Genomic DNA, 27,598 nt, shown 5'->3' on the forward strand with positions numbered 1-27,598 from the left:
CTAACTCCAATTTATAGTAATAAAAATAGGAATAGCCAGGTTGTTGTAGGTCTTTGCATGTATGAGTTTGATTTCAGAATCAAAGGCTTATGTACTAACACCTACTCTCTAGGTCTGCTACAAATTCTATTTATTGTTAGAATTTTGGGGTAACTCTTAATGAAGATGATATTTTTGCATCTTTTCAATTCTTCAAGTTAAGAGAGTCATTTATTATCAGGTATAATGGGTATTTAAGAGAAAGGCCTTAAAATGTCTTTTAAGATTCTTAGAACAGTTAATATAATTTATTTTGCGGTATTGGGAATTGAAACCAGGGATACTTTACCACTGAGCTATACTCCCAGTTCTTTTTTATGTTTTTATTTTGAGATAGGCTCTGAGTTGCAAGACTGGTCTCCAACTTATGATCTTCCTTCCTCAGCCTCCCCAGTTTGCTGAGATTAGTCGTGTGCCACCACACCTGGCTTAATTTTTTTTTTTTCTTGACCTTATGACAGTTACACAATTCAAAAAATTTCTTAGTAAGATATTTCATTGCACTTGGGCAGCTATCAAAATGTACTGTAGACAAAGCGACTTATAAAGAGAAATTTATTTCTCATGATTCTCGAGGCTAGGAAATCCAGGATCAAGGCACTGGTAGAGTCAGTATCTGGTGAGGGCCTACTTCCTGGTTCATCAGTGGCTGTGTTCTATGTCCTCACATGGTGGAAGGGGTGAGGGAGCTCTCTGGAGTCAATTTATTTTTTTGTTTATTTTTCCAGTACTGGAAGTTGAACCCGTGGTCTTTTGCGTGCCAAGCAAGTTCTTTTACCACGGAGTTACACCCCCACCCACTGGAACCCCATTAGGTCACTTTTGTAAGGTCACTAGTTTGTTTCATAATGGCTCTGCTCTCATGACCAAATCACCTACCAAATCTCCACCTCCAAATGACATCACATTGGGGGTTAAGATTCAACACATGAATTTGGAGGATACAATAATAGTTTATGTGATTAAATGAGAATATTATTTTTGCACATCTGTTTTCTTAGAAACAAAAATTTTATTAACTACTTTTCCTTAGGAAATAAAAAATAAATAAATGGTAGGTATCAGAAGACTTACTTAAATAAGAAAGTAGAGTCTGGGATTATAGCTCATTTGTGGCTCAGTATTAGAGCACTTGCCTAGCACGTGTGAGGCACTGGGTTTGATCCTCAGCACCACATAAAAATAAATAAAGTTATTTTAAAAAGTCATCTAAAAAAAAAAAAAAAAGAAAGTAACCTGCAATTTCTTGAAGTGTTAATAACATCTTGCAAAACTGTAGTACAATATTATAACCTGGATATTAACATTGAAACAGTTAAGTTATAGAAGCAATCCAACACAGAATCTCACTTTCTGTTATTTTGTTTCAAGAATGTTTTATAGCTGGGCATGGTGGTGCATGTCTATAATCCTAGTAGCTTGGGAGGCTGAGGCAGGGGAATCACAAGTTCAAGGCCAGCCTCAGCAACTTAGTGAGACCCTGTCTCAAGATAAAAAATAAGAAAGTTTGGGGGATATAGTTCAGTGGTTAAACACCTCTGGGTTAAAAGAATATTTTATGATTGTACTTGTGTAATCCTTTTGGGATTGGCTTTTTTCACTCATCTGGTTCTCTGGGGATCCATCCAGGTTGTTGGGCTTATTAGTAGTTCATACTTTTACGACTGACTACTGACTAACCATACTTTAGTGTGGATGTAGCAGTTAGTTTAACTGTTCACTCATTGAAGAACATCTGGCTTATTTCCAGTTTTTGGCTTTTGTAAATAAAGCTGATATAAATATTCATATACAGGAAAAGGAAAGGTAAGGTGTGTTAATTGTCACATTTTTTATTTTCCTTGTAATTACCTTATTTGTCAGAAATTTTTTAACTTTTTAAAATAAATTATGCATTTCAAACATTCTTTGCATTGTATATTTTTGTGTAGTTTTCTGTAAGTATGTTATATTTACATAAAATATATACTTAAAAATAATATTTTCTTTTCCCCTTCGGCATTTATTTAAGGTTGGATTCAGATGCCGAGGCCACAGTACTTCCTCAGAAAGAAGACAGAATTTGCAAAAGAGACAAGATAATAAGCATTTAAATCCTAGTCAGACCCATAGAAGTGACCCGAATTCTGAGTCTTTATATTTTGAGGTATACTTTCCAAAATCTATATATATACTGTTATAGAAGATTTCTCATTAAGAAATTAATTTGTCATACTGTAAACATTTTTTAACATGTGACTCTACTATTAAACTGTAAATTATCCAGAAATATTGACTCATTTTTGTCTTAGTTATATATATTTAGTCTAACATTAACTTCACTGATGTTTGTTTTTATAAATTTTTGCCTGTGTGTTCATTTTGAGATAGTATATCAAAGTAGAACTCAATTTCATGTGGACTTCATCCAGTATGAAACTTTTTCTTATTAACTTTGTTGTTGTTCAGTCCATTTGTAAGATTTTTCATATTTGAATAGTCTAGTTAATTTGTGCTGCTATTCAGGTGTGTCTTGGAGAAGGAAGAAAAATGTACTCTCTAGTACTACTAGTATATGGTAACCTTCCTGTGGAGAGCATCCACTCACCTAGTAGAATGTGGAAATGTGCATACCTAATGCTTGGTTGGGTGTGGTTAGACTTGAAAGTAGCCACAAGTCACATTGGGTTTTGGGCAGGTTAGGACTAACATTTGAAATGGATTTTAAGGAATTAGTAGAATTTGCTTATGTCAAACATCCCTGATGATTTGTATAACTTATTTTGGTTGGATCATAGATTCTGTAAAATAGGCTAATAGATGGAGATTAAACTGGAATTCTTGAGGGTCAGAGGATACAGATGAAAAATATGTTAGATAAGCTTAGTAATTTCCCCAAAGTACTTGAGAGTACATCTCAATTATTCTATGAAAAATAGTTTTAATACCTACAAATGTGGCAGCTTTTAAATACGCACTTAACTATATGATTGGTTGCATCCTTATGTTTAGTTAAAGATATTAGATACATATTTTCAATGTAAAAATATATATTAGATATGTATTTTTCAATGTAAAAGATGATATTGGTTAAGAAATTAATTTGAATAGAAAAGATTTAAAAATTTTTAAACTTTTAATCTTATAGTTGTATATGCGGGATAGGGAATATATTAATAAAATTCATATTAAACTGCTTCAGATCTTTTCTAAATGATCTGAATGTGATAAAATCCAATTTAATTTTTTTCAATTACCTACCTGTTTGGGATATAATTAGTAGTCAAAATGGAAAATAGGTGCAGAAATCCAAAGGATGAACTTAATGTGGCTATGCTCCCATGCTTTAATAATTAAATTGGGTGGGATTTAGCATGTAAGAAATGTGGTTTCCTTTTTAAGACTAATTTTAATTAGTTCAGCAGTAGAATATGGAAAATTATTTCCTCATTTGTCATTACTCTTAGACAGTATAAAAAAATTTTCTTAGAAGTTTTCTCTGAATCATTTTTACTAAAAATGTGAAATTATTTTAGGATGAAGGTGGATTTCAAGAACTACATGAAAATGGAAATGCTAAGGATGAGAATATTCAACAGAAACTTTCTTCAAAAGTAGTAAGTGATTCTTTTTAAAAAGATAAGCAAAATAGAGCATCTTTTAAACTATGGCTATGTGAAAAGAAATGTTAAAGATCAATATAAGGAGACATGGGGCAAGGTACTGTACAGGAAACAGTATGTTTGGTATTTAACTTTTTGTATTTTGTTTTTGTTTTTGGTACTAAGGGTTAAACCCAAGGTTGCTTTACCCTTGAGCAATATCCTTAGTCCTTTTTAAAATTTTTATTTGTTTAATTTATCTAAAAATTATATTTAGCCTTTGCTAAGTTGCCAAGTCAGGTCTTGAATTTGAGATCTTCCTGCCTCAGCCTTCTGCATCATTGGGATTACACATGTGGGCCCCCACACCCAGCCTGAATGTTTCTTTTTAACGTAGCCAAAACACTTTCTTTGAAATCCATAGTTTCATTACAAGACCAGAAAATACATTTAATTACATAAATGAAACATGTAACATTCTGTACAGAAATTTTCCCAATTAGTGAAAAATTTTACTTTGGAGATATTTTGTTTTATTTCAGAGATCAAAGGTCAAAACATGTCCACCTATTGCAGTAGGCTGTTGTCCTTTTTTTCCAGGCTGAAATGATCCACTTTCTTCTTTACGACATCAAATCCTTGTGTTACAGAGCATGCCTTATTCTGGATTTCTTTCTTTATGATTAGACTTTCATGAGATCACTAACAAATGTTTTTCTCTGGTTATCATAGTTGGATGATTTACCTGAAAACTCACCAATCAATATAGTTCAGACTCCAATTCCCATTACCACTTCAGTTCCTAAACGTGCAAAAAGTCAGAAGAAGAAAGCTTTAGCAGCAGCTCTTGCCACAGCTCAAGAATATTCAGAAATAAGTATGGAGCAAAAAAAATTACAGGTATATAGTCATTTGTATGAACAATTATGATAATTTATTTGCTAGGTTTGATGGGATAGATAGGAGTGATAAGCATATAATCATGGTAACTTGTTATACTTTCATACTACATCAAAAAATAAATATTTTCATATTCACCTTGCAGGAAGCTTTATCAAAAGCAGCTGGAAAAAAGAATAAAACACCTGTGCAGCTAGATTTAGGGGACATGTTAGCTGCTCTGGAAAAACAACAAGCAGCAATGAAAGCGCGGCAGATTACTAATACCCGACCTCTGTCATATACAGGTAATGATATCATTCGTCTGGGTAATTTGTATTTGGCTTTGGCAGTATATTTTGGATATTGTTAATATAAATTTATATTTGTATAGATGTATCTGTACATGTATGTGTGATCTAACTTAAATTGTGTATATATGTAAATATATGGATACATATATATTAGATATATATGCATTTTAGATATATATGCAATTTAAGTTAGCTCAAACCACAAGCCTCGAAATTGTCCATGTCTCTTCACTTTCCATGTCAAGCCAAGTTCTTCAGCATATCCTCTCTATCTTACCTTCAAAATATATCCATAGCCCGGCATGGTGGCACACACCTGTAATCTCAGTGGCTCAGGAGGCCGAGGCAAGATCATGCATTCAAAGCCAGCCTCAGCAAAAGTGAGGCACTAAGCAACTCAGTGAGACCCTGTCTCTAAATAAAAATATAATATAGGGCAGGGGATGTGGCTTAGAGGTTGAGTGCCCCTGAGTTCAATCCCTGGTACCCACCCCTACAAAAAAATATAGGTATATATCCATAATGTACTCACCAGGTCCTTTCCTGTCACCCTAAGACTGCCCATCATTATATTATACTACAGTAGTTCCTGACTGCTATCTACCCTTCCCTCCCCCAGTTTTTTTTTCTCTCTCTCTTTTCAGTACTGGGGATTGAACACAGTGGTGCTCTTCCACTGAGCTATATTCCTAGAAATTTTTATTTTTATTTTGAGACAAGTCTTGCTAAGTTGCCCAGGCTGCCCTCGAACTTACTATGCTCTTACCTCAGCATCCTGAGTCACTAGGATCACAGTTGAACACCACCATGCCTGGGCCCCCCAATTTATTTTAAAAGAAGTGATCTGTTTAAGATATAAGCTAGATTATATTGTTCCATGACTCAGAACCCTCTAGTACCCCTTCATCTCACTTGAAATAAAGCTTCATTCTGCCCCTCTTACCTCTTCACCTTTATTACCATTCTCTCCTGACACTCAGTATCTTTGGACTTGCTGTTCCCTTTTCCTAGAATGCTGTTTTCCTGGATGTCAGTATTGTTTGTTTCCTCAGGTCCTTCAGATCTCTGCTAAAATGTCAATTGTGCATTTTGAACCAACCAAATTTTTTTCTTCAGTGGTTAAAATAAAAATCACAAGTAATTTGGTTCTCCCATTCTGTTACCCAGTTTAAGTAGCAAACAAGTTTTGATCCAATTTTGTGTGCATATGAGAAAATGGTCTTACTTCCTACTGAAACAGTAATTTCTGTTTTAACAAACCTTGTCAGTTTTAGAACTCTCAGCAGTTCTAATGTGCTCCCTCATTTCTTTTTTATAGTGTTTGTTTTAGCGGGTGCAGAATAGGACAAAGGGAAGGGAAAGGCATTAATAAAAAGTACTAGTGCTGAATGATGGAATGAATTCTATTGGTTCTGTTCCAGTGTTGCTTATTAGAAGACAAAAAGATAAGTAACAGTGCATAACTGTCATCTGTATGAAGAATGTTTAAACCTATAGCTAGTTACCCATCCAGTATACAACTTTGCTTTGAGTCACTATTAGTAAAAGTAATATTGGATGTGTACAAAGCTTTAGAGTCACATGTTATTGAGATGGAGAGAGTGGCAGTAACAACTTCCTGTAGTCTTTTCCAGAACACAGCAGTGTTGGGGAAGAGGTATGAACTTGTAGCTAAAAGCAGGGTCTCTGAAGTCAAGCTGTGTTTGAATATTGCTCTTCTATGTATTTATTTGTGAAGTTACTGTGCTTCAATTTCTTTACATTAAAATGAGGGTAATGATAGTACTTACTTCAAGATTGGGGGAATAAAGAGATGATGCATGTAAAGTGCTTAGAGACTTTGGGTTATAATCACTAAATAAATGTTAACTAGTATTATTATGAAGAAGAAATTGTTAACCTGTGACATTTCAAATGAGTTATCATTACAACTTTGATTCATTTAGCAAATGTTAATCAAAAGTAAATAACTGCAAAATATGCTGTCAGGATCTATTGGAATTGCAGAAATGATTGAGATACACTTTTGTTCAAGAAGTTTAGTCTGGTGAGATTAGAAAGACATACATAGCTAATCAAGGTTTTGTGAACCTGTGGAAGAGAGAGTGAGTGATGTATGTCAACATGAGGCTATAGTAACAGTGTTATAAATTATTTCATTTAAGATAGCATTTGAACAGAGCTTAAAGAGGGAATAGGATTCTCTGTTTTTACACTCTATTGATTTAGTTATTTATTTTTTTGATAGTGGGGATTGAGCCCAAGGGCACTGTACCATTGAGCCATACCCCCAGCCTTTTTTTACTTTTTATATTGAGACAGCGTCTCACTAAATTGCCCAGGCTGACCTCCAACTTTTTATTGTCCTGCCTTGGCCCTGGAGTTGCTGGAATTATAGGCGTGTACTATCACACCCAGCCAGGAGTAGACATCTTGATAGATAGAAATGAGATTAACTTCTAACCAGTCACAGGGTTTAAATTGGAAAGTGTTGATTACAAAGAATGCTGCTGGAAAGTTCAAGAAAAGAATGAGACTGTGGTAGGGATGAAAAAAAAGAATTGTAAGGAATTGATAGACTTTTTTAATGGTAGGATGTAGAAATGGGTATGGGTCAAAGATGACTCTACTCTGGCACAGACTGTGTGGTGAAAAGAACTATGATGGTACTACACAAAGATCGTGGAAGATTTTTCTTGGGAAGAACAGACAGGGGCCTTGATTTCAAATGCAAGCAATGAAATTCCTGTGGTTCCTATTTGACATGTAGTTATGAATGTATAGTTTAGGTTAGAAGTTATTGAGTTTCAAATAGAATTGTTGAACCTATGGAAGTAAGATTGTTAGAGGAAGGGAAAATTGGAAAAAAGATGCTCTGGGATAGAACTTTTGGAATGTGCAAATTTCTAGGACAAAAGAAAGAAGAACCAGAAAAATACAATTTAAAAAGAGTTTAAAAAGTCGAAATCACAGAAGGCACAGAAAGATTTTCGAGGAAAAGGATAGAGTGTCAAATGCCAAAGAAAATTAGAAGAGAGTAAAAGCAGAATTTTATTCGGCAATTGCAAGGTTATGTGTGATCTTTACAATAACAGTTTCAAGAGAGTGGGTAGGACAGAGACCAGATTGTAATGATTTGGGAAGTGAAGATGGGAGAAAGACTATTCAGAAATTTAACAGGAAAGGAAAGAGTAACTGTGGCACCTTAGCTTGAAGGGAAGCCAGTCAAAGGAAGGACTCTGTCACCTTCAGCCCCCTTTCTTTTGCTTATTGTGAGGGGTCAGGGAAAAGAATCAAGGATTAGGGAGGAAATTGAAAAATGTAAGGGGAAAGGGGAAAGCGATAGAGCAAGATCCTAGAGGAACTGAGATGGGAGTAAGAGCAGAGGTAAGGATAGGAGTAAGTTGTAGAAAAGCTCTGACGGAATAAAAGGATGAGGTTATCATTCTTTAGGAATATTAAAGGGTTGGAGATAACCATTGGAAAATGAGAGTATTGTCCAGTCATAAAAGAGCTCTGATAGTTTTACACAAAGATCATGGAAGATTTTTCTTGGGAAGGACAGGCAGGGACCTTGATTTCAAATGCAGTGAAGTTCCTGTGTTTCCTATTTGACATGTAGTTATGAATGTATAGTTTAGCGCTATATGGTACCTAGAGTATAGCTGATGGGGGGAAATCAGCATTTTTACTGACATTAAAATAAGGAAAGGAGTGATAGGTTTCATAAGTTTCTTATGTAAGAATGAATAGGTGATTAGGAACAAGGAAAGGTGCAGTTTTGAAAATTCAGGTGAAATGTTTCTGACTGAAGACTGCTTGTAAGGAAATGCCAAGCTTAAAGGTTGCTACAGTAAAATAGAACTAATTTATCCCTTCTTTGGACCTCTAAATTGGCTAGTGGCTTTGGCTTTGTAATTTTTATCTTATGGAGGCTAAAAATTTGGAGATTTATCATAGGGACACTGTATCTGAGGGACACCACTCCTACGGTTATGATGTCTGATTTTTCTAGTGGAAAAGGATGTTCTTGTTTTTGTAGATTTATCATTGGAAATTTTGAAAGTATGTGAAATTGACCATAATAGTAAAACTAGTTTCTTTTTTGTTTTTAGTGGTTACTGCAACTTCTTTTCACACTAAAGACTCTACTAACAGAAAACCTTTAACAAAAAGCCAACCCTGCTTGACATCTTTTAACTCTTTGGATATTACTTCCTCTAAAACAAAAAAAGGAAAAGAGAAGGAAATTGCAAAACTAAAACGACCTACAGCACTTAAAAAGGTAAAACAAAATCTGGGGATGTTTATTTTATAGGATGAATAAGGGTTTTAATCTGTTTTGCAAAACTAATTGTGGTGTTTTAACCAACACATTTTTGGGAAGTATTCATAAACATGCATTTTTATGATAACTGGTTAATTTGAAGCTTGGGATATCATGATTGTCTGTGAGGAACAAGGCCTTAGAGAATGATTCTTTTTTTCCCATAAGGAAGATTTAAAAAAAAAAAAAACAGAAAATAGTTAAACATTTAATATCCAAAAGTATTAGACCCTAAGAATCAAAATCTTTGTGGATTTTTTTTTATTGTTGTTTTATATTGTGTGTGTGTGTGCGCACATCTGTGGCAATGCTGGGGATTGAATTCAGGTCTTTATGCATGCTAGGCAAGCTCTCTACCACTGAGCTATGCCCCTAACCCCAACACTGAACCTTAATACTAACTTTGTCTTAGTACTAACTTAAGTGCTTGCTCTGTACATAGTTTTAGGTAATTGTTTTTTTAACCTTCATTTTCCTCATCTATAAGTTGAAGGTGATATTTGCTTTGGTTAGCTCATAGTTCATATCAGAAGAATTAGAATGACATAATCCATGTACAAATAATTAAAAATGGTGAAATGTAAATCAGTTATATGGTTTCCAGACTTTTAAACTTAAGTCACTTTTTTGTAAACTCCAATTTATCACCCAGGATTTAAAGAATGAAGCAGATATAGTTTGATAAATATTCTCAAGCACAATCGCTTTCCTTTATTTTTATGTACAGTATTTCTTTCAATCTACAGTGCCTAAAATTCTATTTACCTTTTTCCATTTAGTTTGTATTTTAGCCACATAAACACATAACCTATTAAAATCCTCGTGTCCACATGTAAGCAAACTATATACCTCTGTTTTAGTGTACATTGTAATCATTGTAATCAGTACATAGTTGATTAGTAAAGACTGGCATAATGACTTTTAGGTTATTTTGAAAGAAAGAGAGGAAAAGAAGGGACGTTTAACTGTGGACCACAATCTTTTGGGATCTGAGGAGCCAACAGAAATGCATTTAGATTTTATTGATGATTTGCCACAGGAGATCATTTCCCAGGAAGGTAAGGAGGTCTTTTTTCTCCTCTTCTCATGGAATGGTCTAGAGCATTCTAATTGATAGATGAACTATTGCTGGTTATGCTCCTATGTGGAAGAAGTGCTCCATATTTTGGATAAATTTGATTTTGAGAGTGGTTTCTTTTGAAGATGCTTTTAGATGGAGACAGCTGGAGGATGGGACAAACATTATAGTAAATCTGTGACATTTTTGAGGCTTACATTTAGAATTTGTAATAAACCCTCAAAATTAAGATCTCACTGGTTCCTCTGGAAGTGGCAGATTTTTCCCCCATTTTCTCTTCTTTTATATATGAAACTCTCTTGGTTATTTTTCTTCATGAGGGTATTTTTAATTGAGTTATTTTTGTTGATTTTCTTTCTTGCTTTTAGGAAATTGATACTTATGTGTGATGGGTAGAGAATTGCAGAGCAGAGCCCAATTAGTCAATAAGATTCAGTTCCATATAATAAATACCCACCACATAAGATTTTGCCACACATTTAAGTCTAATTGATACACAGATTAAGTATCAGGGTTTCCTTGTTTTTGGAAAAATGAATTTGCTTCCAAGGATTATTCACCTAGGCCATATTTGGTTAGGATTCCCTTTATTCTCAATTTAATATGACTCCCTTTGTGTTTAGGGTTATTCATCCATCCATTCATGCAGCAAATGTTTATTGAATACCTACCACACATATTTTATTTACTAGTGGGAGTAGAGAGGTTGGAGAATGTAAAGAAGATATATAGTGGGCAGGTCCTGCTATCAAAGAGCTGATGATCCAATAGGGAGATAAGATAGATATTTGTGCAACTTTGTTAATTATTGAACTGGATGTACAACATGAACTCATTTCCTGAGCTATTTAGGGAAGAAGCCATAATCGAACAAAGGAAATGGTAGAGTCAAGGGATAGCATCTAAAAACGTGGCTTCCTGAGCACTGAAGCAAATGCCACATTAGAGAATCAGGAGTGGGTATGGAGAGAGTGAGATAGAATTTATCATTGCCAGCAACAATTGGAACTTCAAAAAGAAAGAAATATTTCTAAGAAATAGTGGACAAGTAGAGATGTAGGAGATAGGTAATATCTGAAAATAGGTGCAGATCTTTGTTCTTTAATTTAAATCCCCTGAGAATTCATGTTTTGGATAATTTGGCCTCTCATTTCTTTTGTGGAGACTTTAAGACTGGGCTTGATTTTTAAGAGCATATTTTTTATAGATAATGAGAAGATTTAATTTTTGTAGTATATGAGGAGAAATGTTTATTTGTGAAAGGAAAAATGCCCAACTTATTAGCTTGCAGAGAGTTAGGAAATAGCCCAAAAGACAACTGCCATTCTAGATTGTAGAGAGCAGTATAGAACTTTTCAGCATTTGAGGTTTCTAAATTATTTTCCCTCATTTGAAATTTCCACAGATACTGGACTGAGCGTGCCCAGTGATACTTCACTTTCTCCAGCAAGTCAGAATTCTCCATACTGCATGACACCTGTGTCACAAGGCTCTCCTGCCAGTTCTGGGATAGGCAGTCCAATGGCATCATCAACAATAACCAAAATCCATAGCAAAAGATTTAGAGAGTAAGTTTTTATCTCTTTACTGAGGTTGAATAGTTTAGGATCTTTATTGTGGTTCCGAATTTAGTATTGTCATTATTACTCCATGAGTTGAGCATGCAAAACACCAAAAATATTTTTTTCCAATTTTGTTTAACAGCTAGTTTTGCTATATTTGAAGCATTCCCTTGCCAGTGTTCATGGAGAGTGATTTGACCGTAAATATATTCTATTTATATCAAATAATGTTTCTACCCTAGAATCTTGGCCTCTTACATCTTATACCAAATGTTTTTGATTTTATATATGTATTATTAACCCTTCAAAAATTTCTCTCTTCATTTAATATGTAATAAAGTTGTAGGACCCTATTATGTGAAATTAATCTATTACATAAAGCTAATATTTTATTTTTTTTCATTGCTGGAAATTGAACCCTGTGTCTTGTGCATAGTGAGCAAGCACTCTACCACTGAGATACACATTCAACACCAGCTATTTGTCCTTTGTTTGTTTTTAAATTCTTTTACATATATATTTTTAGTTGTTGATAGACCTTTATTTTATGTATTTATATGTGGTGCTGAGACTCAAACCCAGTGCTTCTCACATGCTAGGCAAGTTCTCTACCACTGAGCCACAACCCCAGCTCTAGCTATTTGTTTTTAAGCAGATATTTATAGGTTTTAGAATTGAAACATTTAGTGAATCACAAAATGATAACCTTGTCTGTGAATAACCTTAAACTGACAGTTATTGCTGTGAAGCATTTTAGGATTTTAACATTTGCTTAGATGAATTACACAACCTTAACTGCCTTTATTTATTTAATTATTTTTTTGTGGTACTGGGGATCAAACCCAGGACTTCACACATAGTAGGCAAATGCTCTATCAGCAAGCTGCATCCCCAGCCCTCTTAATTTCCTTTAAAGATGGCATATGGAAGAATCCCAGACTGAAAGTATAGTCTTTGAGAGGCCAAACCATATCAGTTTGTTTTGTTCCTTTTTCTTATTCCATTGTTTTTGAGCAAATATTTTGAGAAGTTAATTAAATGTCAAATAACAGATGTGGAGCAAAAGAACCATTTAGGGAATAAAATGTTGCATATGTATGAAATAACAGTTTGAAAGAAAAAACAAATGAAGAAAATTGCATTTTCAATATTCTATTCAATTGTCTCTTTAATTTTGAATATTTTATGACATTTAATCTTCCTACAGTGTGTCCAGTTTTCTCTTCTGAAGTAATGTCGTATTTACTTAAACATTTTTTACATACATCATAAAATTCCCAACACACAAAAAAATTTTTTTTCCACTAAAGAAGGGCAGGCCTGAATTTTTCCACTGTATAACTTTAAAATAGAAGTCTTCTATTTTCCTTGCCTAGTCATTACTAGATTAGAATTTATACCAATTCTCATTGTTAAATGCCTGCTTATAGTAGAGATGAGGGATGAGAACTAGAAAAGATGGAAAGGGTATATAAAAAATATGCTTGGATGATTTTCTTATCCTAGAAGTTAAGTACTATAGTGACATTACATTTTTTCCTGTTTTCCATATGATAACCATACATGATCTCACAAAGAGCCTCATTCAGTTGCTTTGTCTGATATAAAGGTATATGACTTCTACCTCAAGGCCTCTTTGATTTTGACCTCAGTTTAACTATTGAGTTCATTCTCCATAGTTGTAGATTTTCAGAGCTAACAAGGCCATGAAGGTCATCTCACCTGACTCATTTTTGTGGTTGAGAAATACCCAAAGACTTAATCCAAACTCAGGATAAATTGTTAAGACATTCATTTAAAAGTTAGATTTATTTTTTCCTTGTGGAAGCACCTGTAGTATTCACTGGACTGAAATAACTTTGTATCTCTTTACTAGAAATATTTCATCTGTTTTCACCTCATGGCAAGCTAACATTTGATTTGTATCTTTAGGAATTTAATAATTGGAGTTCATATAGTACTTCATAGAGGTTATGAACCTATCCTTCACTAAAAGCCAGTTTGTTGAAATTCAGTATCAAAGACAGTCTATATCACTCTTGTTTCTAGTTGACTGAGGGATTTAGAGGCTTTATTTATTTATTTATTTAATGGTACTGGAGATTAAACCCAGGGATGATTTATCACTGAACTACATCCTCAGCCCCCAATTCCTATTTTTGAACAGGGTTTTGCTAAGTTGCTAAATCTGGTCTCCAATTTGTAATCCCCCTGCCTCAGCCTCCCAAGTCACTGAGATTACAAGTATGCACTACCATGTCCAGCTAAGGATTTAAAAGTTTTAAAGACTTGACTTTTCATGAAAACCTTTTATTGAATGTAGTTTCTTAAAGATGTTTTCCTAATATATTTTTTAATTACAGAAAAATAGGATGCAGTTCCTATTGTTTTTTATGTTTGTTTGTCTTTCCTTTATAGGTATTGTAATCAGGTTCTTTGTAAAGAGATTGATGAATGTGTGACCCTTCTTCTCCAAGAACTTGTCAGTTTTCAGGAACGCATCTACCAAAAGGATCCTGTAAGAGCAAAAGCACGAAGACGGCTGGTTATGGGTCTAAGGGAGGTCACCAAACATATGAAGTTAAATAAGATCAAGTGTGTTATAATATCTCCAAACTGTGAAAAAATACAGTCAAAAGGTATCTACACTTAGATTTTGAAGTGTTTTGATATTTATTTGGTATAATTGTAGGGTTTTTTAAACATTAGTCTTTCTCGTAAAGCATAATATAAAACAAAACATTGAGCATGAGAATAGAATGAAATATTTCAGTGACTAAAATTAACTAGGATAATTGGAATTGGGTTATAAAGGAAATCCCCATGTATGAATAGTGGTAAGGGGAGATACTAAGTGTCCCCACTGTTGTGATCAGAGTGGAGACTAGTCAAAGTGTATTGTGCCTTGTCATGCATCCTTACTTGTCCTTTTTTGATGGAGGAGCTACTTTAGATTGGAGTAGACACATCTGTCAGGTAGCAGTGGTAGCAAATGCATACATAGGATAGAAAAACCAATAAAATCAATAATATGTTATCTGTCTCACTGCATTGTGATAGGTCATTACTTGAACTGAAAGATTGAATAAAGGGGTTAGCCACTATTAACAATTTTAAATAATTTCTTCATTATAAATGTCTGTGAAATTGAAATTTCATTCTTGCTCTGCTAATCTGTATGAAGAGACAAAAATACTGGGTTTGAAGGAATTTAGAATTTAATTGGTGAGAAAGAAAATTGTGTGTGTGTGTGTGTGTGTGTGTGTGTGTGTATTTAAAATATACATGTACCCATACGTAATATAAACTCAAATAGGATAATGTGTGTAACAGTGTAAGTGCTATGAGAATTTTCATAGAATCCTTTGCTCCATGTTTTATGCTTTAACTGTTGGGTGCTAGATTAGCTCCATTTAGGAAATAACTAAATTAATACCTCCCTATGTGTTGATTTTCATAGGTGGACTGGATGAGGCTCTCTACAATGTCATAGCTATGGCACGGGAACAAGAAATTCCTTTCGTGTTTGCTCTTGGAAGAAAAGCTCTAGGACGCTGTGTGAACAAGCTGGTTCCTGTTAGTGTAGTGGGAATCTTCAACTACTTTGGTGCTGAGGTAGGAATTTGGGCAACACACTCTCTTGTTCCTTCCAATCCCCACAACCCCCAGATCGTACATTTTCTGTGGACACATACCTGAGTTATGTTTAAACATTTAAAGGGGAGTGAGTTGATGACTCTTAAAGAATAAGTGGAAATTCTTAAATATTACGTTTTCCTTTGAAAGCAGTGAAAACATTTATGTAGGTTAAACTCACAATAGTTTGAGAAGATTTTAGTTTCTCTTTTGCCAAGATGTTTTTTTTTTTAAATTTTGAACTCAGCTGTTTAGTACTTGATAGTTTATTTAACTGCTAGTTGAAGATATCCAGTATTATGCAATGTGAAATAATTTCTTCAGACTCTATAATGACTATATTTTGTATACTAGGAGTTAGAAGAAAAGAATCCTTTAATTGAAGGAATTTTCCTTTAGAAAATGAAATACCTTAAAAAAAATAAAATGAAATACCTAAAACAGTTGTCAGAATAGTTCTGCATACATGATACCTTCACCTCTGGCAGTTTGCTAATACAGAGCTTACAATACAACTGATAAAATGAAGGTTATTAGTTTAGAAAATGCTTGTCAACTAATGGCATTTTAAGACTTTTTTTTTAGTGGAGTTGACTCTTAAGTAATTTGTGATATCATGAGCAGATCATTTTCTCTTGCCAACCATACTATTTTTATATATTTAAGTGTCTCTCCCTGTCTTTTCACTATGTTTGCATACATCCCATTCCCCCATCCATTAAGTTTCTTTTCCATTGCCCTCAAAATTATCTACCCACCCACTTTTTATGAATATAATTTGTGCTCTCACAATTGCCCTTGCTTTTCTCATTTATAGCTTATCACATTGCTTTGCTATAGTTTATGTGTGTTTCTTTCTCTTTCACTGACTTCTTTGAAGGCCGATAGGCCCCTTGTCTTTGTGTGCCTGATACCTTTCACACAAGGGAGCATGAACAGGTGACAAATGTTTGTTGAATGAATTGTGATAGATGTTATCTGCTCTATTAAACTATATGTGGGAATTTGGGTGCCAAAAAAGAAGGGTCACATATAGATATTTGATAAAAATGTCCTCTTTTTAAATTCACTGTTAGAGTTTATCAAATAGGAATAGGGTCAGGATTCAGAAAAGTGGATTTTTTTTTAATTGTATCAGCTTCTTCATGAATTATGTGTGTTAACTTATATAATTTTATATTATAAAATATTTGTCAGCTTTGCACATTTTTTTACTTGTCCTCTATAATATTAAGGTAGGTAAATTATTATTTAAACCAAGTTTCTTAAAAGAAATTTTTAAAAAATATTAGTATATTGTCAAGTATATCCATTTGTGGTAATGTTATTTAAGTGGTAATGTTATGTAAGTTATTTTTATCATCTGATAAAACCTTTGATTTAACTTCTTGTCCTTACTCTCACATTTAATACTTTCATTCCACGTTCCTAGCTACTCTCCTTAGTTTTTCTTCTCTTTCCTTATATTCTTTTATTCCTAATAATCTTTTTATGTGTAAAACCAATATGAATCTCAAAATCATTTATCTTTTTGCCTATTTTCTTGTTATTGGTTGCACTCTAAATGCATTATTTGTTAAACACTGCACAAATATTTGTCATGTCTGTTGCATGTTACACATAGAGGCTGTTTTAATCATCTTCCTTTTTAAAAACAAAGTCTTAATACTGCTAGTTGTTAGCACCTGCCTTCTTCAAAAAGCAGCACAATTAGTAACATTGTTTATTGCACCTACTCCTTTAAATAGTTTAAAAAGCATGGTACTTAACATTTTTTCTATTTTGGGGGTGCTGGGGAATAAACCCAGAGCTTTACCTATGCTAGGAAAGTGCTCTACCACAAAGGTACATCACCAACCCTTTTTAAATTTTTGAGATAAAGTCTTCCTAAATTACCCAGGGTGCCTTTGAACTTGTGATCCTTCTGCCTTAGCCTCCAAGTAGCAGGCCTAGCTACATTTTCTTTCTTGAAGTTAATTTTTGGACATTTTAGTTGCACAGTAATGTGGTACCTTTTGTCATGCTTTTATCTTGTTAAGGTTTATTATACTTAAAGGACCAGTACCATGATAAGAAGAAAAAGAATCTTGGAATACTTTTCCTTCATGTCTGAAAGTATAATTTTATGTAAAATTAAACATATTCTTATAAATATCCAGATCGTGTTTACCAGTTGAAATTCTGTATTTAATATTGTGAGTATGTTTTGTTGTGCTACTAAATCAAGACATTTAACAGGAATAGGTTATTGTGTTATATGGCATAGGAACCACTGGAAGTTGTCCTGCTCGTGGCTATAGACACTTGAGTTTTCTTTGAACATCATTATATACAGTTACTGAAGTATAACTTTAGTACTGTGTTATTTGCCATTTTATTAAAATTCAAGTATGTTCTTTGTACCTGCCATTTCACTGGAATTATTCTATTCATACCAACTTTTGTTCACTGGTATAGGAAATTCAATTATTTAGCTTGATGTTCTACATTCAGGTTCTATATTCTGGTGGTGTTTTTGTTGTTGTTAGTTTTTATTCATAATTATAAATTTAACTGTAATCCAGCTAGATTAAGGAAAATATGGGAAGTTTTGTTATTCATTTTTATTCATAATCATAAACTTAGTCCAGCCGGGTATACTGCTTTTATAATTTGCCTTTGACTCAATAATCGTGCTTACCTCTTTTGTAAGAGTCATATTTTTATCATTTTCAAAACCCTGGCTGACTTCCTTTTGGTCTTCTTCATGTTCTTCCAACAAGTGAAATTATTGGGAATTTTTAATTCATGTGGAGACTGCCGTCTTCTACATCTGTCTGTAAATGTCTGCCTGCATATAGTCATCCCTTATTTCCTAATCCATGTATGATTCCTCATTGCTCTCCAAATAAGCCCCCTACTTTTTTTATGTCTCTACCCTTATTTATGATTTTGTTTGTTTAGCTAAGAATGCCCTATCTTTACCCCTCAAAAATGTGTAGATATCAGATGTCATCTTCCTTCATGAATTCCAGCAGTTAGAGCTGATGTCTCACCTAAAAGCCACAACATGTTGTACCTCTCAAGGCATTTAAGCTATCATGCCTTGAATTACAGCTGTCTCTTGTCTTTTTACAGCCACATAGAAGGTTCCACTAAAGCAAAGTTGGTTTTCCAGTCTTTGTAGTCTCTGTGATGCCAGACAAGACACGAAATGAACTGCATTTAACTTGTTTTGTTGTTGTTGAATTGATAAACTTTGGAAGAACTTTAAATATGTATCACAATTGGTGGCTAGTGTTAGAATCAAGGAATTTCTTCAGAGTTGTATGGTTCTGTGGTTTGCATACCATTCAGATTTTGTCCTGATTGAAAGTGTATCTGATCCTAAAATAAAAAGATATTTATTGCTGAAAGTAGAAATAAAAAGTATAATAAAAAAATTGACTAATTTGAATCTTTAAGGATTAAAAGAATCTTTATTTCTTTCTAGAGCCTGTTTAATAAATTAGTAGAACTCACTGAGGAAGCCAGGAAAGCATATAAAGATATGGTTGCAGCAATGGAACAAGAACAGGCTGAAGAAGCCTTAAAAAATGTGAAAAAGGTACCACACCACATGGGGCATTCTCGGAACCCCTCTGCAGCAAGTGCTATTTCTTTTTGCAGTGTTATTTCTGAACCTATCTCTGAAGTAAATGAAAAGGAATATGGTAAGTTGTTGCATACCATTTGAATGACTTAAACTTTGAAATAATTTAATTAAAATAATTTTGTGCGTAACTTTCCATTCTACCTTCTGTTCTTACCTTTATTTTTATAACTTTTTTAAAATTTTTATGTGGTGCTGAGAATCAAACCCAGTACCTCACACATGCTAGGCATGCACTCTACCACTGAGCTACAACCACAGCCCACCTTTATTTTTGATTATCCAAATTTTGCTTGAAATTTTGGCTTAAAAAATTGTATCAAACATTCCACTAACCCATAAAATTCCAAGTTTTCAATTCTGTATAGAACAGTGGGACATAATGGGTTAAAAACCAAGAGAATTTTTGTGACAAACTTTCTATGAGACCCTGGAATTTAATCACAGTTCCAAAAACTTAAAATAGCCAAGGTGGATCTTGAAAGCAGAATGTACCATACATGTGACCTATCACTAAGTAAATATTAGGAAGTTTTATTCTAATAATTTATACTCACTTATTGAAATTCTGTATTTACTAAGTAAACTAAAGAACTGAATACTACTGAGTCTAATCTTATAAAACCTAGACATATGACATTTACTTTGAGTTTAATCTGATTGAGGTAAAAAAGAAATACAGACCCATGGTATTTGTGTTTAATGTTTAACATTATTTACTACAGTCTACATTTTAGTAATATCTTTGCCTTGTTTCTGTAATACTTTGAACGCTCTAACTTCTCTTCCTTGAACTAGTTTCTGATTCATCTCCCATATCTTGCTTTTTCTTTCTCTCTTTTTTTAAAATAACACCCTCCTTCCTTTTGGCATCTTGTTCTTCTTTTCTTTTCTCATGTTAATCTTATCTGGGAATTTATCAAATAGCTTGTTAACCACCTAAAATTTAATATATAGACATCTGAGTTCCCATTTTCTTCCCATAGTCCCTTCCTTGGTCTCCCTGTCTGTGATTGTAGCTAAGTGTTATAAATGCCTTTGATAAATATCCAGGCCAGAGGCAATTAGCAAGTTGTTTTCAGCCTTTAGGAAACTGTTGGTCATGGACAAATGTCCCTGGCCAAAGGGAGCCATGTTTCTTTTGCTGGATGATAGTTAGTTGAAAATAAAATGAATTAAATAAGTTCACTCTTCTCTCTATCTATATTTAGTAAAAGACTAGATCTCAAAAGCAGTTTGCAAAATAAATCTATAAAGCAAAGGGTTTGGGCTAATGAACAGATTGATAAATAATCTTCATGTGAGGATGTATGGTGAAAAACAGCATGAAAAGAAACTCTCAGATTTAGTATCAGATTTAAACTGTTCAAAGATTGAAAACTTGGTTTTTCACCCTCTGCCTAGGGGATTTAGGTATACTCAACTAATCTCTGAACCTCAAATTTCTCTTTAGGAAAAAATTGCTTGAAGGAAATGTAAATATGCCCTAAAATTTTAAGAAATATAATGCCTTTACAGTTTTTTTGCATAACTAAACATATATGTGAACTTTTTCATTTTAAGTCTCCCCACCACCAGTACTTAGTACATGGCAACCATAGGGGCATGGGAGTGGGAGTAAGGAGGATTGATGGTGGAACAGCAAACAGAACAAATGCTTTTTGAACTGTGTAAAAATTGTGGGAGTTCAGGTTAGTGAATGCCTCACAAAGGAACTGACATTTGGGGTGGTTATCAAGGATGAGAAAGAATCTGAGGGGTAAAAGAAAACACGAATTGAACAGAAAGAACATTGTATACTAAAGCATAGCTTATGCTATAACTTCAGGTAGCATTGAGAATCCAGTGATACAGGATGACATGCATGGCTGGGGTCAGGATGAAATGGGACTGGAAATATAGATAAGGGTCTGTTTTAGTCAACTTTTTTTTGCTGCTGTGACTGAAAGATCTGACCAGAACAACTTTAGAAGAGGAAAAGTTTATTTGGGGATTCACAGTTTCAGAGGTCTTAGTCCATAGCAGCGGGCTTTCTTCCTCAGGGCTCAAGGTGAGGCTAAACATCATGGCAAAAGAGTGGCAGAGGGAAGTGGCTCATATAATAATCAGGAAGCAGAGAGAGTAACTTGCCAGATACAAAATACATAAGCCTAAGACATGCTCCAATGCCCACCTCCTCCAGCCACACCCTACCTGCCTTCAGTTACCACTCAGTTAATTCCATCAGGGGATTCATTCATTGATTGGGTTAAGACTCTCAAAACCCAGTCATTTCTCCTCTAAACTTTGCATGGTCTCACACATGAACTTTGGGGGATAACTTACATCCAAACCATAACAGGGTCAGATTACAAAGGACTTGGCTGTGCCAAGCTGAGGGATTTGAATCCTGTCGTAGGGTGATGGAAAACCAGTTAGATGATGATAGAATCAATTCACAGAACCAGTTAGGAAGATATAAGACATGAGCTAAGGCAGTAGTGATCAAATTAAGTAATTTTTGAGCTTGTAGTGACAGGATGAGTTCAGGGGAATGAAGGTGTATACTAAGGGAGAAAGAAGACAAGGATTAGTGTGAGGTTTCTTCAGCTTCAAGATTAGCTGAGAATGAGAATATAGGAGAAAATTTTGTTTTCATTTGTAAAAATGGGAAGGACTTGTTCTTATATTGAAGTAGTTAACAGGAAAGCCATTTTTTTTTTATAAACCATGTACCTGACTCAAAGTGTCACAAATATGTCTATATGAATGTATAGTCCATGGATGATAATCTTATTGAATACATTAATATGAGTTGGTTTCTTATTTCACTACAACTTGATGAAAATATACCTATAAAATATAAGCCAGAATTGGAGTGTAATTAAATATTTTAATTTAAATAATAAAATAGAGGGATGGGAGAACTGTGTTTTATCTACTGATTCCTGGAACATTTTTTGCTCTATACTGATTTCCTGATACTAAAAATAATTTAGATTGTATGATATTGTATGATAACTATATTGTATGATAACATTTTTGGCACTCCAGAAGCACTGTATAAGCCCAGCTACATATATTATTAAATAAATCTTCAGAAATATTAGGAATGCAAGGACAGATTCATTGCTTATAAATGGAAATACATCCCCCAAAATATTTTAGTAACTTGCTGACCAAATGTGGTATAAACTCATGAAATCAGAATATTTTTGCTGGATATCTTGGTTCTGCCATCTGTAAGTTGTGAGTACTTGAGCTCAGTACAACCCTAACCTGCCAACTGCCCCCTTCAAAAAGAAAAGAAAAAAAAAAAAAAAAACTTTAGATAATCCATTGATTTTTATGAATATATGGATTTTATATATGAATGTCAGTGGGTTCCTATTGGTGTAAGAGCTTTTGCTTTAATTTATAGTTTTTCAGTCAGTTTCTGAAGACAACAAATTTCAGTATTTTGTTTGCACTCTTTTTGCATTTTTAGGCTCCATGATTTTGAAACAGTATTTTAGCTTTTAAAAATCTGTTTGCTATTTGTAGAAACAAATTGGAGAAACATGGTGGAAACTTCAGATGGACTGGAAACATCAGAAAATGAGAGAGAGGTTTCCTGTAAGCACAGCAGTTCTGAAAAACCCATTAAACTTCCACTTGACACAACTCATGTTGGTAAGCAACCATCATTAGTGTCTGCAGGCAGTACTACCTCAGCTACAGATCCTGGGAAATCTACAGCAGGCGATAAAGAGGAAGTGAAGCCAGATGACCTGGAATGGGCCTCACAACAGAGTACAGAGACAGGCTCTTTGGATGGCAGTTGCCGAGATCTTTTAAATTCCTCTATCACCAGCACCACCAGCACTCTTGTACCTGGCATGCTTGAAGAAGAGGATGATGAAGATGAGGAAGAGGAGGAAGATTATACTCAAGAACCCATATCAGTAGAAGTGCAGCTTAATAGTAGAATTGAGTCATGGGTCTCAGAGACCCAGAGAACTATGGAAACCCTTCAGCTTGGAAAAACCCTTAATGGTTCTGAGGAAGACAATGTAGAGCTAGGTGGAGAAGAGGAAGCAGAAGCATCTGAAATGTTGGAGCCAGGGATGGACAATGAAGCATGGACTCCTGACCAACAAGCCAATCCTGAGCAGGAGAAGTCCAGCAACTGCAGCTCCATGAACAAAGAACAGTCTGATTCTAATTCTACACCCCAAAATATATAACTCAGGAAATGTCAGCTATCTCCCAGCCATGTAAGGGTTGCAGCCATTACCTTTTATGCTTCATCTCAACATTTAGCACTGTCTAGTAGTTATATGTGTTTAATACCCAACAAATATTTTTGTAGCTTTTATGTGTTCATTATGATCTATAGCTTAACTTTTAATTAGCATCAAAGTGTATTTCTAAGGACTGTGCAGAAAATTCAGATCTGTTTCACCTTATTTTATAATGAAAAATGATTTTAAAAAAAAGACAACCAAGTTTTAAAGAAAATAAATTAAAAATGCCTATTTAAGGTCATTTTGAAAGCTTAAGATGAAAGTTCTAAGGATAAAAGCGGTTGCCAATGTTTGTTTCATGACTACAACTCCTTTACTCAATATGTCTGATTAAAAAGTTTAAAAAAAAAAAAAAAAAAAAAAGAGGTGAAGTTAGACTCAAACTTAAAGACTGAAGTTAACAAGTCCACAAAATGTATACATTAAAAAATTGATGAAGCTATCATTTGACCCACAAATGCTTACTTTAGAGGTCACTGGTCATTATAATCCATTAAAGGGATGGGCTAAAACAGAGCCTCCAGAATTTAGCAGTGGCGCCACTCAGATAGATTAGAACTGGCTGGCCTCATTTGTAGAAAATGATAAATGTCATTTATGATAGTGAACAGTCACCCATGATAGGACCTGTCAGGTTCTATCTTGTATTTGCTTCTTACTTACCTCAGGAATGCTTTTGTACATAGTCTTATTTACATAAAGTTAGACAAATTTTGACAGGTGAATAACTGTAACTGATTGTATGACTGCAGCACTTACATGTAAGCTATCCTGAAAAGTCTATTCTGGTATGTTCTCTTGCATGCTTCTGGTTCAGGACACTCTTGATTTGAGATATGGATTTGATTGGGCATTCAAACTTGTCCTGAGTGCAAAACCATTTCATCTTTTTTTAAATATACATTTCAAGCCTAGCCTTGAGAACCTTCCACATAGCAACCACCATAGTTACTGAAAGGAAAAGGAATTTTGCACAATTCATAACATGTATCCTAATAATCAAGGCTCAGAAGAGGAAGTTTTAGAAGAACAGAGAAAGTTGTTCTAATTGTGCTGAACCTATTAGATGACTTATATACAGGTATTTTTTATTCACTATTATTTATCTCTGCCCTTCTCTAAGAGTGTGTGTACTTGCTTGGGAGAAATTAAACTTACTGAGCTTAATGTTTTATTTGCTAGCCCATCATCACCTGAACTTTAGTGATATCTACAAGTTTATGAAATGGTAAGAAAATTACAAATTATCCATTTCTCTGTCTTCCCTCTACCACCTCCTCCATCTCCAGCTGACCAACATGCATGTGCTTGATCAGCTTTCCACTTATAAGCTCCCATAAGCAGATGCAAAATTGAGGAGGGAGTGTTATTTCCTTGCCCTGATTATATGGGGCAGGGTATTGCCTCACAGAGGCAGAAGAGAAGAGTTGGGCAGATTCTTTACTGAACTTATTGGGACTACTGTGCTAATTTTGATGTTTTATGATGCTGGCACTTAATTACTGGAGAGATTAGATTCTTGGTTGGTAATATAGTACTTGTGACTTAGGAAAGTTTAGGAGCGTTGCTGTATAGAAAACGTCAGTCTGTCAGCTTTATTAGTGTTCTAAATGGAGACATTATTATGCTGTCCTGTCAGCACTGTTCTCCAGTGTAGACTTCCTAGGCACTAATTATCCAATACTTAAAGGAACACAGCATGTAAGGAATGAAGCCTCTGAAATAGTTATCATGGATTTATATGTGGCAGATCTTACTGTCTCTACACATTTGGAAGTGTTAGTTTGTTTAAAGAAATGATAGAGGTTTTGAACTACTGACAGTCTTAAAAGTGAATTGAAAAACTTTACATACTTTTTATGGTGTTAATTTCCTTTACTCCATGTCAGTGATTCAGATAACTCTTGATCTTGAGGTAATGGCTTTTCAAAGGTTTCTTATATTTTGTATCTCTTCTGAACATGAATCACCATTTTAGATTTTTGACATTTGTATCAAAAGAGAAGTTGGGGAAATCTTCAAAACACCAATAATTTAATTTTGCTATAGACTTTGGAAGTATTTGATTATGTTTGATAAATGCTCTCACGCATGCAGTACCTCTTCTGCCAGCAAAACCAAGGGACCATAGCCTTTTTTATATGAGACAGGTCACTTCTAGAGGACAACCCAAGATTTATTAAAGAAAATGCTATTATGTTGAGAGTATACTTAAATATGTATTAATGATGTCTTTATAATTTGTTTCTTTAGTTAAATTTTGGAATTTGTGTATATTGAACTATAGGCTTTGGGTGAGGTATGAGAAATATAAAAGTTTTATTTTTGGAAGTTGTGTGGTTCACTCTTTGGAGACCCAAAAAGAGATCTCTTGGTAAGAGTAAGGGTTCATCAGCACAAGAAGTAAAAACGTGGTGATTTTTTTCTTAGTGTATAGTTGTTTTACTGGCAATTCGTAATGTTAGATTTCTATTTCAGTACATAGGTATATCAATTACGGTATGAATTACACTCCCCAAATTAGATTTCTGCTTCAGTAGATTTGTTTGCTGTGAAGATTACTTCTCAAAAGACAAATGTTCATATTAGCTTAATTTTTTGGTTTAAATATGTTTGTAAATGATGTAATATATTTCTTTTGACTAAACATGGAAAAATAATGTGTGTTATATTGAAAAGTTTTTACAGGCTTTGACTGGAGGTCATTTTTGCAGAGATGGTATTTTATATGCTTCCAGTATTTGGAAAAGAATTAGTCAAAAGGAATTCACATAGTTTAAATATTGATAAATTAATATCCAAATAATGTACTTGTTTGATTTCTTAATGAACTGGGGGAGGTGGGTGGGGTGGGAATTATAATGTGCAAATGAGTAGTGATCTCTACATTAATTTTCAACTCTTAACATAAAACTGCTAAACCGTAACACATTGTTACTTTAATATATGTATAAAGAAGTATTACTGTTTGTAAAGCTGCCGTTGGCTTTAAAAAAAAAAAAAAGAACTCATCATATAAGTATTTTCTGTATGTTGTGCCAACAGGATAGAATATTAATCTGCTAAAAACTTAATTATCTTCTTTTGGTTTAAAAAAATTTTTCTGTCAAGTAATTTATTTATCTTCTTCTTCTTCCCTTGTCCTTTCAACCTTTACTATACACACCACAAAATCAACCAAACTTTTTCTAATCTGAAACTGAAACCTAAATCTTAATGATAAAAATTTAAAATTTGTTGGCACATCACATCTTTAAAGTATGTGTATTATTTTGTAATTTAATTTCCAGATATACCATATGAGTTTATAATTTAATGTCTTAATTGTAATGCTCTAATAAAAACTAGCAACATTAGTTGAATTATAACATGAAGGGATTTTCATCTTGCTCTTTTGCTGTATGAAGAATAATTGTTATGTTGGGGGTAATAACAGCTTTTTTGCACTATGTAAATTCTAGTGGGGGTTCTTCTGTACTAATAAAATGATATTGAAATGTAGTCTTATCATTTCAGAATAGATACTCATCCAACATGTAGAATAGTGAAAAAAGAGGTTTAGCTCTTGGTAATGTTCAGTACTCACCTATGTTTGCCAAAGAATATTGTAAAATCTCCATATGGTTGGTGTGAGCTATGGCAAGGGCCTAGGCCTCTAACCAGAGACCATCTTGTTGTTAGAAGACTCCTGTAGAGTCGTCCTTTTTCTGAGTTCCTCTGTGCCAGACCCTGTTCTAAGCCAAGTCCCAATATTAACATATTTAGTCCTCACAACAGCCCTGTAAGGTAGATGCCATTACTGCTTCTCACTTTTCAGGTGGTGAAACAGTCATGTTGACACTAACTTGTCCAGGATCCCACAGCTGGTCAGTAGCAGAACTGGAAACTAAATTCCATTCCAGAGTGCTTGATTTTAATCACCACTTTGTTGTGTCTCGGCACAAAGTGCTGAGGATGTCCAAACTGAGCATACTCCTTCACCTTCTTTAGGTGTCCACTCAGTGTGAAACAGGAATGAACTGATTGCTTTGGAGACTGGATTTATTGGCCCTTACCTGTCACTTTACCTAGAGCACTCCCAGACATTGCCACTGTCACAATGAAATGCAGGGAATCTGAAAGATTAGAGTCTTCTCTATTAAAAACAGTAAGACACTTAAACTTCATTTCTTTTATGAAAATTTTGTTGATCACAAAGGAGGGGTACATCATCAATGTATCAGAAATTTCCTTATTTTCAGTTATACATGACAGTAGAATGTATTTTGACATATACATACATGGAG

The 27,598-nt window shown here is 34.1% G+C and overlaps 1 protein-coding gene across 1 annotated transcript in view; it reads left to right on the top strand.

Moving 5' to 3' along the window:
* The window catches only part of Secisbp2l (SECIS binding protein 2 like), a 45,711-nt gene extending 19,347 nt beyond the window's left edge, over positions 1-26,364 (top strand). Inside the window, exons 8-18 of the mRNA XM_047539875.1 lie at positions 2,051-2,185; positions 3,555-3,635; positions 4,353-4,520; positions 4,666-4,807; positions 8,929-9,098; positions 10,066-10,198; positions 11,624-11,786; positions 14,199-14,419; positions 15,241-15,395; positions 18,889-19,108; positions 22,570-26,364. Coding sequence (XP_047395831.1) covers positions 2,051-2,185; positions 3,555-3,635; positions 4,353-4,520; positions 4,666-4,807; positions 8,929-9,098; positions 10,066-10,198; positions 11,624-11,786; positions 14,199-14,419; positions 15,241-15,395; positions 18,889-19,108; positions 22,570-23,252 — 2,271 coding nt within the window. The 3' untranslated portion in view covers positions 23,253-26,364. The remainder of the gene's footprint in view (positions 1-2,050; positions 2,186-3,554; positions 3,636-4,352; positions 4,521-4,665; positions 4,808-8,928; positions 9,099-10,065; positions 10,199-11,623; positions 11,787-14,198; positions 14,420-15,240; positions 15,396-18,888; positions 19,109-22,569) is intronic.
* Positions 26,365-27,598: the final 1,234 nt, after the last annotated feature.

This window comes from Sciurus carolinensis, chromosome 2 (genome assembly GCF_902686445.1).
Source record: "Sciurus carolinensis chromosome 2, mSciCar1.2, whole genome shotgun sequence".
In the NCBI taxonomy this organism is placed as follows: Eukaryota; Metazoa; Chordata; class Mammalia; order Rodentia; family Sciuridae; genus Sciurus; species Sciurus carolinensis.